Here is a 16,153-nt window from a genome sequence, read left to right on the forward strand (position 1 = left end):
AATGTGTTTTCAAAATAGTATTTAAATATTTAAATAATTACTAAGTAATAGTGATAAAAACATAATTATTCTCATTATTGACATTATAACTATTTCATGATAGATTTACAAAACAGCATAATTAGAATAAGCAGCTTACTTCCATAAAATTATTCTAAACACTAATTATGAAAATATACATTAAAAAATTTATATATAGTATTGCTACAGTTAATATTAACTTAGAATTATCCTTTTTACTTTCAGAAATACAAGTCCTTATGGAAGCCTACAAAAAAACCAAATATATGAAAAACCAGAGAAACATCTCAGAATTCATACTTCTAGGACTTTCATATGACCAGAACATAGAAATATTTTGCTTCGTGCTCTTCTTATTCTGTTATGTTGCCCTGTTGGCAGGTAACCTTCTGATCCTTGTCTCCATTCGATGCAGTTCCCTTTTTCACCAACCCATGTACTACTTCCTCATCCACTTATCTTCTATGGACATCTGCTATACCTCTACAGTTACACCCAAGTTAATTGCTGATCTGTTAGTGCAAAGAAAAACCATCTCCTACAGTAATTGCATGTTATAGATCTTTACCATGCACTTTTTTGGAGGCATTGAGATCTTCATTCTTACTGCCATGGCCTTTGATCGCTATGCTGCCATCTGCAAACCCCTCCACTATGTGATTATCATGAACAGGAAAAGATGCCACCTCCTAGTCTTAGCTGCTTGGGCTGGTGGGGCCATCCATGCCTTACCTCTGTTTTCTACTGCAATTGGTTTGCCCTTCTGTGGTCCTAATGAAATCGATCACTACTTCTGTGATGTTTTTCCTTTGCTAAAGGTGGCCTGTACTGATACCTACATCACTGGTGTCCTTGTGGTTGCCTTTTCAGGTATGATTTCCTTAGTAACCTTTATTGTCTTATTTGTTTCTTATGGGATAATATTGTTCACTTTAAGAAATCTCTCAGCTGAGGGAAGACGCAAAGCCCTCTCCACCTGTTGGTCTCATGTCACTGTGGTCATCTTATTTTTTGGGCCTGCAATCTTTATCTACCTTAGACCACCTACTACTTTTCCTGAGGACAAAATATTTGCTCTATTTTACACCATCATCGCTCCTATGTTCAATCCCTTAATCTATACTCTGAGAAATTCAGAGATGAAAAAAGCAGTGAGAAAGGTTTGGTGCTCATCATTGTTTTCAAAGGAAACACACTCTTAATTTGAAGAAGTTCATTGACTAATCGACTCTGAGAAAGAAAAGAGGAAGATGTGAATGAAGAAGGCAGGGACTAGATCATGGGGATTATGGACCATCACTGATATGAGGGAATGAATGGATGCAATAGGACCAAAGGATTTAAATGATCATTGAACAAGTACTGATGCTTGCCTACCAAAATTAATTATGAAATAAGTTAATTTTGTGGGTATAAAGATGGTATAGGTAGGGGAAAGTTCATTAAAAAAAAAAATGAGCCAAAGCAAATAAATCAATGATATATTATTAGTGAATTATAAAGGGAAATACCTTAATGATAGTTTTCTTAATACATTGCACTTAGAGGCCAGACCACACAGTGATGGACATTCTTTGGTAGTTCAGAAGTTGTAATGTTAAACAACAACAATAATGACAATAATAATAAACTGAAACAATTAACTTAAATTTCTGAATATTATTTCCAAATATTTAGAGTAGAATCTGTTTTATTTCTTTTAAGAATTTTTTTTTTTTTTTTTTTTTTTTGAGAGAAAGAGCGCACATGAGTGAGCAGGAGCAGGGCTTTGGGGTGGAAGGGTCGAGGGAGAGGTAGGAACAGACTTCCCACTGAGCAGGGGACCTGATGCAGGGCTCCATCCAAGGACCCTGGCAACTTAACCAAAGGCTCAGCTTTTTACAGAACTAAAATAATTTAGCAATCCCACTCCCTAGCATTCACCCAAAGGAGTTAAAAACTTATGTCCACAAAAAACATGCACATGCATACTTAACAGCAGCTTTATTCACAACTGTCCATACAACTGAAAGCAGCCAAGACGTCCTTCAGTAGGTGAGGATAGATCAGTGCAACATCATACAGTGGAGTATTACTCATTGCCAAGAGAAATGAGCTACAGGCCATGAAAAGGCTTGAAAGCCCTTCCAATGTGTTCCTCATGGTACTTGCATTCAGCTCTATCCCAGATATGAGATTCTTCTTGGCCTTCCCTGTCACTAACTTTCTTGTTTCATGTCTGACTAACTAGACTTTTAGGAGCTCAGTGTCCAGCTCATAACTGGGTTCAATAATAATTATTGAATGAATAGATGAGCCAATAGCCACAAACGTATTGAAATGTTTGTGTTTTCTGCACACTCTTTTTCACCCTTGGTCTTTTTTATAAATCCTCTCCTGGGAATCCATCCTCTAAGGTAACACATGCATATTCATTCTGATGATTCCCTTTCAACTTTTGTGCCCCTTTTGGTGTGTTTTCATCTAGGAAATCTTCCTGACCCCCCTGGAATTTGCTGTGTGTCTCTCAAACATGCTTGACCCTGTGCTGTCACTACTGTGTGTCACTATCACAAGGGTATTTTTATTTTTGTAAAAAATATTGATAAATTTCAATTGATAGTTATGAATTTAAAAGACTTTAACAAATGATGAAATAAAAAAAAGTATTCTGCTTTTACCTTGTCATTCTATGTTTTCAATACAATTCCAGTAACAATCTCAACAGTATTTTTTAAGAAATTAACAATTCTATTCTGAAATTTATATAAAAATATACAAATTCAAAGGAATCTCGAAGTTTCACACACACACACATATACACACACAGAATATAGTTTGGATGCTTACTCTATTGAAATTCAAGAATTGCTATTAAGCTGCATAAACAATGTTGTGTGGTATTGGCACAAAGGTAGACACTGAGACCTTGAAACCAATAGAATGTCCAGAAATAGATCTAATTATATGAATTTTTACACAGAAGTCAAGTAATTCAATGGGTAAAATATAGACTTTTCCACAAATTACACTGGATCTATTGGATATCCATATGAGGAATAAAAATCTAAACCACAACCTCACCTCATACCATATATACAAATAAACTTAAAATGAGTGTGAAGTCTACATGTTAAAGCTAAATCTATAGAAACTGCCAGAGCATTTTTTTTTTTTTTTTTTACCTCGGGAGTAGACCAATATTCATCAGATACAAAATAATCATGAACCATAAGAAAAAAAAAATAAGATTGGAATTCATCAAAGTTTTAAAACTCAGAGCTTATCAGGTAATATCACTTTGAAAAATGAAGAGGCAATCTATGGATAAGGTGAAAATTTCACATACCTGTACCCCTGGGGATAAAAATATATGTTTATAAAAAATAAAAAATTAAAAAAAAAAATAAAAAAAATAAAAATATACATAACATATATTTGACAAATACCAGTTTTATATGTAAAGAATATTTAGAAGTTAGTAATAAGGAAACCAGAACCCTTTAGGTTTAAATATTATGCAAACTACTTGAACAAAAATGTACAAAAGAAGGTATACAAATGGATAATAGTAAGACGAAAGAAAATCTCAACATCATCAGTCATCAGAGAAAACAAATTAAAACCACAATTCATCACCATGCGTCTCCTAGAGGAGACAAAGGAAGGAACATGTAGATGATGTCTCCATATTTTTTTCCAAAATAATCCATTCTAAATTGAAATCTCAATTGTTCTGTAAAAACTTCCCGAGGCTTTAGGCTAAAAGGGAAGCTTTTGATTGATAAAAACACGTTCTTAAAAACTTGATTTGGTATTAAATTATTTGACTAGTCTCCTCCTGGGTGTGTCTTATCTTTCATATTGAAAGTTACCTATCTGAGAGGAGGTCAGTTTGAAGATGGGATTATTACTGAACACCTCCAAACGTCATTAAGATCTTCTAAGCCTGTAAGGTAAGTGTTCAGTATTGTTGATGCATCTTAAATATTGTTGCCTCCCATATATATTAATCATTGTTTCAGTCCCTTTAAATATAGTATTCAAGTATTCCATTCTCACCCCATTTCTTGAAAAGATAGTTGGTAAATATCATTCACCTAAGCTGACAGAAAAAAAATTTGAAACTCAAGGAATTGAAGCCAATTGTAGGACCCTGTTCTTTGTCACCAAACACCATGTTTTTGCCATGAGACAACTAGTTTAATAATCTAGACTAATCATGAGAGTGAAAACACAATGGAAATACACTTCTCACATAGAAGATATATAAGTACAAATAACAAATAACAAATAACAAATAACAGCATCAGCTGTGTTATCCGATCATGAATGGAAAATTCTTTCTGGTCACAAAGGCTACAGATAATTGAGTCTGTGTGTCTTCTTTAAAAGTAGAATTGGAGAGGATTCTTCCTGAACTTCTTGCACAACTAAATGATTGCTTAATTATCACTCAAAATATCGATGATTCCTATATCCTAGGTGCCTACACAGTTACAAAATAGATGAAAGTCCTCGGTGCATATGACATGGTGGTGATGTGTTTAAATAGTTTTCCTTAAACAATTCTCATAAAAACTTTGGGATGGAAATGGTTAATCTTGCTTTATAGATGAGAAAAGAAGGATGTAAAGTGTTGGAAAGGTACTGCAGATTAAAGCAGATGCTAGTGGAAAACCAGAATCCTAACCTTGTCTTTTTGAGTTTCAGATGAAAGCACTTAGCCACAGTGGAAATCCTTTTCAACATTTAACACATGGTTTGAAAACTTGATTGAAAACTAAAAAAAAATAAAAAAAGAAATAAACAAAAACAGAAGGTTTGATTTGGAGATGGATATATTATAGGGAGAACTATGTCTGAAGTAGAAGTCAAGATAGAAAGAACTTTCAATGAACACAGTACCATATTTTTAATGTTTATTTGATTTTCTTAGTTTTGATTTTTTTTTTTAATTTGATAACTGGGAGTTCAAGCATGTGTGTGTGTGTGTGTGTGTCCTAATGAAGTTGTGCTATAGACACTGGCCTCCAAAGTAGTAATAAAGCAATTATAATTATTGTGGTCATATAAAAAGATTACTAGTTCAATGTTGTTAATGATAATAATAATATAGCACATGGGTAGTAATTTGAAGAAGAACCATGAAGAAGTATTATCTGAGCTAATCATAGTTCTTGTTCTTTATTAGCATATTGATCTTGGCAGGATCCTTACCTCCTCTATGTTTCTATTACTTAACATATAAAATAATTGCCAAAACAAGAGCTGGAGTTATCTTACAGGTTTGTGGTGGGGATTAAATCAGCAAAAATCTTCAAAAAATCTGAAGCCCACTAAATACTCAATTTTAGTAAATATTGTTATTGTTATTATTACCATCAAACTAATTCTCTGACACTGAGTCCTCATCTCAAAAAGGATAGAATAATACCAAACAAATGGGATGTTATCATATTTAATGAGATCCTATTTATACAACACTTGCTATTATGACATGAACATATTAATCAATTATTTCAGTCTCTCTCTCTCTAAATATATATGTATTTAATTATCAAATATAATATTATTGTATATAAACAATAAGCATTATTAATTATTTTTATAGTAGCTTTTGTATACCTTACATACCCACAACCAATACCTTGTTACAAATCCTAGGTCAAGTATTATAAATAATCTCTTAATTGGGGTTTCTGTCTCTGACTTCTAACCCCTTACTAAAACTCACCCCACTTCATCCAACACATAAAGATCTTTATTAGAATTATATCCCTTATTATCTCTCATATTATTCTCTCTTATCTCCAAATTCCCCTTCACTTCTCCATGTATATTCTCACTATCTTCTCATGGCTTCCCATTTCCTAAGGATAAACGGAAAATTCCTAACCATGCATTCACAGCTTTTACATCATTAACTACCTCCGTTTTCTAACTTAGCTGTCAATATGTATTCATTTGAATGCTTCCTGTTACAGGACTAATCACCTCAGATGACGAAGTGTGCACAAATGATCTCCTGTCTGTGTGTTTATAAAGTTCCCCATGGCCATACTCAACAGAAATGTCAACTAGTAAATAATTTATGTAATTTTAAAGAACTCATAATTTATTTTCTATCTCAGAAAACCACATGAGAATCCACAATTCAATAGAATCTAGGTATGTATTATTACTTACTGGATGAAAAAGCTTAATATATTCAAGGTTTCATTAATCCAAAGGAATTTTTTTCAGGTAATGCAATTATTCATGATATGAAATAATGGAGAATAGAAATAATGTGACAGAGTTTGTTCTACTGGGGCTCACAGAGAATCCGAAGATGCAGAAAATCATATTTGTCATCTTTTTGGTGATTTACATCATCTCTGAGATAGGAAATATGCTCACCATGGTAACTATCACTACCAGCCATTTATTGGTGTCTCCCATGTACTATTTCCTGGCCTATCTCTCTTTCATTGATGCCTGCTATTCTTCTGTTAATAACCCTAAACTGATCATAGATTCACTCTGTGAAAAGAACACTACCACATTCAATGCACATATAGTCCAAATTTTTGGAGAACATTTCTTTGGAGGTGCTGATATCATCCTACTTACTGTGATGGCCTATGACCGCTATGTGGCCATCTGCAAGCCATTGCACTACACGACCATCATGAATCGGCAGGTGTGTGGCCTGTTAATGGGAGTGGTGTGGGTGGGAGGCTTTCTTCATGCAGCCATACAGACCCTCTTTATCATCCCTTTACCCTTCTGTGGCCCTAATGTCATAGATCACTTTATGTGTGATCTGAACCCTTTGCTCAATCTTGCCTGCACTGATACCCACACCCTAGGGCTCTTCGTTGCTGCCAACAGTGGTTTCATTTGTGTCCTCCTCTTCCTCCTCTTGATGATCTCTTATGTGGTCATTCTGCGTTCCCTAAGGAACCACAGCTTGGAGGCAAAGCGCAAAGCCCTCTCCACCTGTGTCCCCCACATCACAGTAGTTATCCTATTTTTTGTGCCCTGCATATTTGAGTACATGAGACCTGTGGCTACTTTATCTATTGATAAAGCAGTTGCAGTGTTCTACACTATGATAACATCGATGTTAAACCCGTTAATCTATACCTTAAGAAACGATCAGATGAAAAATGCCATTAGGAAATTGTGTAGTAGAAAAGTTATTTCAAGTAAGAAATAAATATGCCTGGAGCTCAGCACTGATTCAATAAAACAAAGGTCAAAAGGAAATTTTGGAAGTTCTTAGAAAGGATTACCTACTAAATAAAGAAAAAATAATCTACTGTGAATGCTAACTTCTGAACTGAGTGGAGCAGAAATGTGTGCAAGAAAGAAAAAAATTACCATAGCTTTTTACATATATACATACATATGTATGTATATATACAGCGTGTAGTATAGGCATATATATTTTCATATTCACTATGAATATTATTATCCATATATTCACTATCTATAAAATCTAAAATATTTTATTAAGAATTCTGCCTATTTTTATATACCAGTAATGATGATATAACAGGTTTTCTATAAAATTAGAGTATAAAATGACTATAGTATTGTAAAAGTGAAGAGCTCTTTAACCTCTGAGGGATAACGAAGATTACCGCAAGTTTTCAAATTCCCTTGTAGACTTCAGAGTCATATTGTATTGTTCATGTTACTCATAATAGGCTACTAACCCATTACAAAGAATCATGACTCAAATTAATGAGCATCTTATTATTTGAGAGGGATTTCTATTAAATAAAGTCACAGTCCATAGAGTACTTGACTATTTGTGAAAAATAGTTTCTACAAGTCAGCACAATGTCTCAGGCACAATAAATATTGCATGAGTGAATAATGGCATGAAGGAAGTTAAATAACATAAGAAAATTTAAATCAAAGAAATAATAGTGGAGACAATGGACTTTATTTCCTGCTTTTATCTGATTCAGACTGAGATTTCTAGCAAAATCTTTTTAGGAAACCACAAATTTTTTGAACTCCTGATTAACAATGTATTTACAAAGATTGAAACTGAAATTCTCAATGGAGCAAATATCTTATATTGATATTTTCCCTGCTTTCCACAAGATTTCATCATCATATGAATGTGAGCTATTCATGACATTTTTCTGTTAATTAGATTATTTCTAGGTAACATTTCATTATGAAAAGTTATAAAAATATGTGGCTCCATAAATACACAAAACAACTTTAGTATAAGTATGTTACATTTATATACGTGTGTGTGTGTGTGTGTGTGTGTATACTATTCCTCATTTATCAATCAATAGATACTTCTAACAAAAAATATATCAGAAGCATTGATGGTTGCTGGACCTTCAGTGGTGAATAGAGCAGAACAAAGGTCTTGCCATCAAAAAGCTTCAGATCCACTGAGAGGAACCCAGAGGGGAGAAGAATATGATAAGACCATGTTATAAATGGGAAGGTAGTGGCAGCACAGGAGGACAATGAAAACATGTTTGAGGGACACACAACAAAGACCATGAGTTCAGGAAGATTTCTAGATGAAAACATCAAAAATGGGCACAAAGGAGGAAAGGGATTCATAAGAGTGAATAGGCATGTATTAGGGTAAGAATATTCTTAGGAGAGGTTGCATAATAAAGACCAAGGGTGAAAAAGAGTATGCAGAAAACACAATCATTTCAATATGCTTGTGGCTATTGGCTCATCTCTTTATTCAATAATTAATTATTTAGCTTCTTCTGTGTATCAGGTTATAAGCTGGACACTGAGCTCCTAAAAGTCTAGTTAGTAAGACATGAAACTAGAAAGTTAGTAACAGGGAAGATAAGAAAAATCTCATATCTGTGATAGAGCTGAATGCCAAGAACCTTGGGGAACACATTGGAAGGGTCTTCATACCTTTTCATGGTCTGGAGCTCATTTCTCTTGGCAATGAATAATACTCCACTGTGTGATGTTGCAATTTGTCTATCCTCACCTACTGAAGGACGTCTTGGCTGCTTCCAGTTGTATGGACAATTGTGAATAAAGATGCACTTAAACATGTGTGTTCAGGGTTTTTTGTAAACATAAGTTTTTAACTCCTTTGGGTAAATGCCAAGGAGTGGAATTGCTAAATTGTTTAAGTTCTATAAAAAACTGACAAAGTGTCTTTCCAATTGGCGGCACCATTTTGCTTTCCCATCAGCAATGAATGAGAGTTCTTGTTCCACATCCTCACCGGCATCTGTTGGTGATGATGTTCCATATTTTGGCTATCCTAGCATTGCTAAAAATAAAACAAAACAAAACAAAACAAAACAACAACAACAACAACAACAACAACAAAAACCTCTTTTGAGTCATTTGCTTATCTAAAATGTGCAGATTAAGTAATTCAAGAAGGTACATGGACATGAAGCCAATTGGTGTAAACCTCATGATTAAAATATGACAGGTTCAGAATTGATGGCATACATGTTTGACCTGACATAAAGATATGGAGCCCCATCTATCACTGTGAATTCTAATATCAAAAGAGTGTGCTCTGGTCAACTTATGATGAATTCTACATACAACAAATGCTTACATAATGTTAGATGATTCCAAGAACACTGGGTCATTACACACAGTTACTGAGGCGTGAACAATGGAATCAGAATTATCTGTTAGAATACTGTTTCCTTTGTTCTTCAAGTCTAAGGACTCACTTGTCACAAGTAAACCCTTTACCTTTCAGAGAAAAATGTGAATGCCAGTTTTCTGGGTGGGAAGGAGTGACATAACAGACAGGTGTTCCCACATGATAAGGTAGCAAAGATGGAAAAGAGAGAATCATCTCTGAAGAGACTGGACAGCTACTAAGGGAAGAAGAAGTAGAGGGGATGAGATTATAAATGTTGAGTAAGGGGACCTGGGTGATTCAGTCATTAAGGGTTTGCTTTTGGCTCAAGTCATGATCCCAGCGACCTGGGATCAAGCCCTGCACTGGGCTCCCTGCTTGGCCAAAAGCCTGCTTCTTCCTCTCCTGCTTCACCTGCTTCTGTTTTCTTTCTTGCTGTCTCTCTCACTGACAAATAAATACATAAAATTTTTAAAATATAAGTAAAATAAAAAAGGAAGGTAAACAGCTGAGATGAGCAGAAGCCAATACATTTGCCATGAGAATTTTCATTTCTGGGTACAGAATGGAACCAAGGATCCAAGTTTTATGCACATTGACAGCTACTGTTGGGACACAATGAATTTGCAGAGCTTTGGTCAGAGATCTAGGGAATCTCAAGGACACCTCAATTTTTCCCTTGATCCATTTATGATACTGCATGATATAACTAGGAGAGAAATAGACTTTTTAAAAACAATACTTTTAAGAGGTGATACTGTTTTCTTCCTTTACTGTAATGTTTTAGAAGTTTGTCACATTGTATTATTAATAGTTTGTTCCCTCTTAGACAGAATAGTATCCCATTGTATGGGTCTACCACATTTTTGTATACTTATTCACTAGCTGATGAACATTTGAATTGTGTCCATGTAAGGACCACAGTGAATTGTGCTCTGTGAACACTCATGTAATAGACATAGGGTGGACATAAATTATCATTTCTCTTGGGTTGATACCTAGAAGTGGAATTACTGTGTTATAAGTGTATGCTAGCATTTTAGGAAACTGACAAAGGGTTTTCAAAAATAATGGTGCTATGTTACATTTCCACCATCAATGTATGATCCTATTTCTCTGCAACCTCAACAACTGACATTTCAGTCATTTTAAAAAAAATGTATTTATTATTTATTTATTATTTATTTATTTATAGGGAATGTTTTCAGCATTTTTAAAGTTAAGGCTTTTTTTTTCCCCAAGTTTTTTAATTAAATTCCAGTTAGTTAACATGCAGTATAATATTAGTTTCAGGTGGAGAATTTAATGATCTAATACTGATATTCGGTACCTCCTGCTCTGGCTAATCTCAAGTACAGTAACAATGAGGTGTAACGAATGTTCTATTGATATAATAATGTATTTTGTGTTTGAATACAACCTAAGGATTTACCTCTAAACATTGGCATGTTTTTTTTAATAAATAGTGTTTGTATTAACTTTATTTTTAATTATTCTCTAATTTCTATTTTGATTTCCTTTCACTTTTTATTAAAATGTTTCTAAAGTAGCATATATTTGCAATTGAAAGTTACCCTTTTATTATTGTTTCACACCTTATCTGCATTGTCATTAGATACATTGCTCTGAATGACTCAGATATTTTGACACTTGTTGATAATATACATGTGGTATAAAATAGGATGAATTATTTTAAATAACTCATACTCCACAGCCAATGAATGTTCTGTTTTTTATGTATCTGGCCACTTCCAACACTACTGCATATTGGGTGCCTGGTGGCTCAGTTGGTTAAGGGTCTGCCTTCAGCTCAGGGCATGATCTCTTGGTCCTGGGATCAAGCCCAAGGTCCCAATCCCTGATCAAAGTGGAGTTGACTACTCTCTCTCTCCCTCTGCTCCTCCCCCACTCTCCAGTGTGCACTCTCAAATAAATAAAATCTTAAATAAATAAAACTCAGCATTGTAACTATTTTCCTTCTCATAAAATTCCACTATCCAGTCCCTTCTCTGTCACAATTGCTATGTTCTTAAAAGATCTATTTTACATGCTATAAAACAGCAAAAGGTCTTACACTAAAGTTGCAAGGTTTTAAAATATTATCTGTTTTCACTAGATGAACTTTTTCAGAAGACACTTCGTTTAGTTACAAGATGACTTCCTTTAGGTATTGTGCTACAGTGGATTTTTGTGATTAGTAAAATTTATTTTTTAAAACAGTTTTACTTTCATACACAATAGAGTGGAAACTACAGAGACCCCATATGCCCTCTCTTCCTTCACCGGGACAACCTCTCCCTCCAGAGTGCTACATGTGTAACATTCAAATGAAGCCACAGCAAAACACCGTGATCACCCAAAATTCAGTTTACATCAGGTTTCACCCTTAGTGTTGTACATTCTGAGGATTTTGACATGTATGACTTCACTCTCCAAAATTCGGGGACATGGAGAAGAGTTTCCCTACCCTAAAAATCTTCTGTGCCCGACCTATTCATCCTCCCTAATCCTTACCGTCCAGGGACTGATCTTTTTGCAGTTTCCATAGTTTTGTATTCTCCAGAATGTCATGTATAGATGGCCCTGCTCTCAAAATCCTTTGACTTGTACTTTTCCAACATCACGATACTGTAAAAGTGATACACATACCATACAACCTGTACTTTCAATTTTGAATTTGGGTCTTCCCCCAGGCTAGTGATAGGGAGTACAATCCTCTCTTGTGACACTGGGCAGGGCCAGCGAGGTGCAGCTCCCAGTCAGCCAAGCAATCACGAGGGTCCACGATCAATACACTTACAAACATGTGTACCCATGTAGCCTTTCGGATTTCCATGTGCCCTGGAGTATTTAATAAGTTGCTTGAGATAATCAATGTTTTCTTACAAAATAGGCCTCATAATTGATGACATTGCCCAACTGTAGGCTAAAAATGTAAGTGTTCTGAGCACACTTATGGTAGGCTAGGCTATATAGCTATACATCCATATAGCTCTAAGTCCATTTTAAATAAATCTATATAGTTGTGATATATAGATTAAAGTTTTCTCTGCTTTTTTTTGTTTTGTTTTGTGCAGTAAAGATGCTCAATATTTTTACCCTCATTTTTTGCAAAAAGTACTTTTTTCACCACTGAATTGACTGTAGACTTTTGCTGAGATTAGTGGACCATATATGTGTGGGTCTACTACTGGGCTCTCTAGTCTGCTTTGTTAGTCTTCTAAGGTATCTTTATGAAAATACCACATCATTTTGAACACAGCAGTTTGGTAACATCACTGGATGTCAGATCATGTAAGCTCTCCAAATTCTTTCTCTTTTAATGTTGTGGGACCTAATTTAGGGCCCTCGTATTTCCATATGAGTTTTAAAGCTGTTTGGAAAAGTTTTGAATATGTTTCTATAATTATGCTTGAGAAGGTGTGAATCTGGAAATGCCTTTGGGGACAATTCAGTTCTTAATAATGTTGAGACATCTGTCACAAACAGTATTTCTTCTCTATATTAAGGTGTTTATATTCTCTAAGAAGCGTTTTGCTTTCAGAGTACATTTTCCTTTTATATTTTTACATTTATTCTTTTTATTAAGTATTTTTATTTACACAAGGTACTATTGGCCCCAGGAGTACCAGTCGGTTAATCGTCAGGCATACATTTTCACATCACTTACCATAGCACATATGCTCCCCAATGTCCATAACCCAACCACCCTCTCCATAAGCTACATTTATTGTTAATTATTTTAAAGTTTTAAGACATTACAAATGGATTTTTAAATTCAATTTTTGTTTGTTAGTTACTAGTAAAAACTATGAAATTGAACTGTGTATATATTGATGTTATGTCTTGAAATTATGCTAAACTCACATTACAAAGTAGGAGAACTAAAATTGTCTGTACTCACAGTCAAATGATTACCTACACAAAAATTCTAATGTAATAGTGTTATATACACTTGCCTCCAAAGTAGTAATAAAACAATTGTAATTATTATACTTATGTAAAAAAGAGATACTCGTTCAGTGTTGTAAATTGTAACAATATAGAGCATAGGTAAGAATCAAGGAAACTCATTAACTATTATAACCTGAAGGAATCTTGGTTCTGCCCTTAATTAGCCTCTTGATCTTGCCAGGATGTTTAACTGCTCTTTGTATTGCATAATGTATCAAATAAGTATAAAAACAATAGCAGGAATTATCTTACAGGTTTGTGGTGGGGATTAAATCAGCAAATGTCTGCAAACACATTCAGAGCCACTAAATATTCCATTTAATAAATATAGTTATCATTATTATTATTACCATTAGCCTAAGTCTCTGACATTGTTTTCACATCTCACAATGCATGGAATAATGCCAGCCACAAAGGATATTATCAATATTTAATGGGATCCTGTGCACAGAGCACTTGCTACTATGCCATGAATATAGCAATCAGTTATTAATACATACATATCCATATATATAATAACATTATTGTATTTTGACAAATGCATTATGATTATTTATGGTCACTTTTACAGACCCACCACCGATGCTCTGTACGTCTTCTGTTAAGTATTATAAAGAGCAGCCTAACTGGGGTTTCTTTCTCTGGCTTTTGTGCCCTGCCTAAACCCACCCCACTTCATCCAAGACACAAGTAGACCCTTATTCCTGCTTCCTCATATTCTTCTTCACTTTTCCATTGATAGTCTCAATTTGTGCCATCATTCCCCTGTTCCTAAAAAAAAAAGGGAAAATTCCTTAAGCTTGCATTCATAGATTCATCAGAAACTATACTCTTTTTTCATACTCACCTGCCATTATGTGTAGGATTCGCAATTCATGTTAGGGTTAGTCACCTCAGATGATGATTGTACACAGATGACCTGTTGCCTCTCTGTTTACAAAGTTCCCCTTGGCCACACTCAACAGAAACTTCATTGAGGAGATAAGTTTAGTAATCAGCAAAACTTATTTTCTGTCTCAAAAAACGTCATGAGGTTCCACAACTCACTAAAATCTAGTTTGTTTGTTTGGGTTTTTTTATTTACTAGATTAAGAAGCTTAATAAATTCAATGTCACATTAAACAAGGTTTTTTTTTTTTTTTCAAGTAATACTATTAATCATGAGATGACATAATGGAGAATAAGAACAATGTGACAAAGTTTGTTCTACTGGGGCTCACAGAGAATCCAAAGATGCACAAAGTCATATTTGTTGTCTTTTTGGTCACTTACACCATCTCTCTGGTGGGAAATGTGCTCATTGTGGTCACTATCACTGCCAGTCCACTATTGGGGTCCCCCATGTATTTTTTCCTTACCAAACTCTCCTTCACTGATGCCTGTTATTCTTCTGTTAATACCCCTAAACTGATCACAGATTCACTCCATGTGAAGATGACTACATTCGATACATGTGTAACCCAAGTCTTTGGGGATTATTTCATCAGAGGTGCTGATGTCATCCTACTTACTGTGATGGCCTATGATCACTATGTGACAATTTCCAAGGCATTGCACTATAAAACCATCATGAATTGGCAGGTTTGTGGTCTTCTAATGGGAGTGGTGTGGGTGAGATGCTTTCTTCATGCAGCCATACAGATCCTCTTTATCATCCCTTTACCCTTCTGTGGCCCTAACATCATAGATCACTTTATGTGTGATCTGAACCCTTTGCTCAATCTTGCCTGCACTGATACCCACACTCTTGGGCTCTTTGTTGCTGCCAACAGTGGTTTCATCTGTCCGTTAAACTGTCTCCTCTTGATGGTCTCCTACCTGGTCATTCTGTGTTCCCTAGAGAACCACAACTTGGAGGCAAGGCACAGAGCCCTCTCCACCTGTGTCTCCCATATCACAGTGGCTGTCCTATTCTTTGTGCTCTGCGTATTTGTGTACATGAGACCTGCAGCTACTTTATCTATTGATAAAGCAGTTGCAGTGTTCTACACTATAACACCAATCTTAAACCCCTTAATCTATACTCTGAGAAATGACCAGATGAAAAATGCTATTAGGAAATTGTGTAGTAGAAAAGTTATTTCAAGTGAAAAATAGATATGCCTGATGCTCAACATCGATGCAATGGAAACAAAGGCCAAAAGAACATTTTGGATGGACTTAACAAGGAATACTTACTGTATAAAGAAAATAGTAAGCTGCTGGGAATGATAGATTCTGCACTGAGTGGAACAGGAAAGTGTGGAAGAAAGAAAAATCTTAGTCACAGACTCTGCTACATTCTCTCTCCCTCACTCACTCTCTCTTTCTCTTACTCTCTCTCTCTCTCTTACACACACACACACGTTCACTATCTATAGTTATACATCAGCCTTATACATCAAGGTTGATGTAACATGTTGCCTATAAAATTATGGTATTAAAGGACAATAGGATTATAAAAACAAAGAGACCTTTAACCTCTGAGGGGTAACAAAGGCTCTCCAAAGTTTTCAAATTTCCTTGTAGCCTGAGTGTCATTTTGTAATGCTCATGTCACCCATCTTAGGCTGCTAAATGTTCAGAAAAAAATGATGACTCAAATAAATGAAC

General features: G+C 34.9%; 2 protein-coding genes and 1 pseudogene across 2 annotated transcripts; all 3 read left to right on the top strand.

Moving 5' to 3' along the window:
- Window positions 1-287: 287 nt before the first annotated feature.
- Window positions 288-1,223, top strand: LOC132010311 (olfactory receptor 4P4-like; annotated as a pseudogene).
- Window positions 1,224-6,274: 5,051 nt separating this feature from the next.
- On the top strand, window positions 6,275-7,204 carry LOC132010321 (olfactory receptor 4C46-like). The gene has a single exon (XM_059388221.1). The coding sequence runs from the start codon at window positions 6,275-6,277 to the stop codon at window positions 7,202-7,204; it is 930 nt and encodes a 309-aa protein (XP_059244204.1).
- A 7,530-nt stretch (window positions 7,205-14,734) lies between these two features.
- Window positions 14,735-15,658, top strand: LOC132010332 (olfactory receptor 4C46-like). The gene has a single exon (XM_059388229.1). It carries the CDS (start codon window positions 14,735-14,737, stop codon window positions 15,656-15,658), a length of 924 nt encoding a protein of 307 aa, XP_059244212.1.
- The last annotated feature ends 495 nt before the right edge of the window (window positions 15,659-16,153 follow it).

Source organism: Mustela nigripes, chromosome 1, assembly GCF_022355385.1.
Source record: "Mustela nigripes isolate SB6536 chromosome 1, MUSNIG.SB6536, whole genome shotgun sequence".
Taxonomy (NCBI): domain Eukaryota; kingdom Metazoa; phylum Chordata; class Mammalia; order Carnivora; family Mustelidae; genus Mustela; species Mustela nigripes.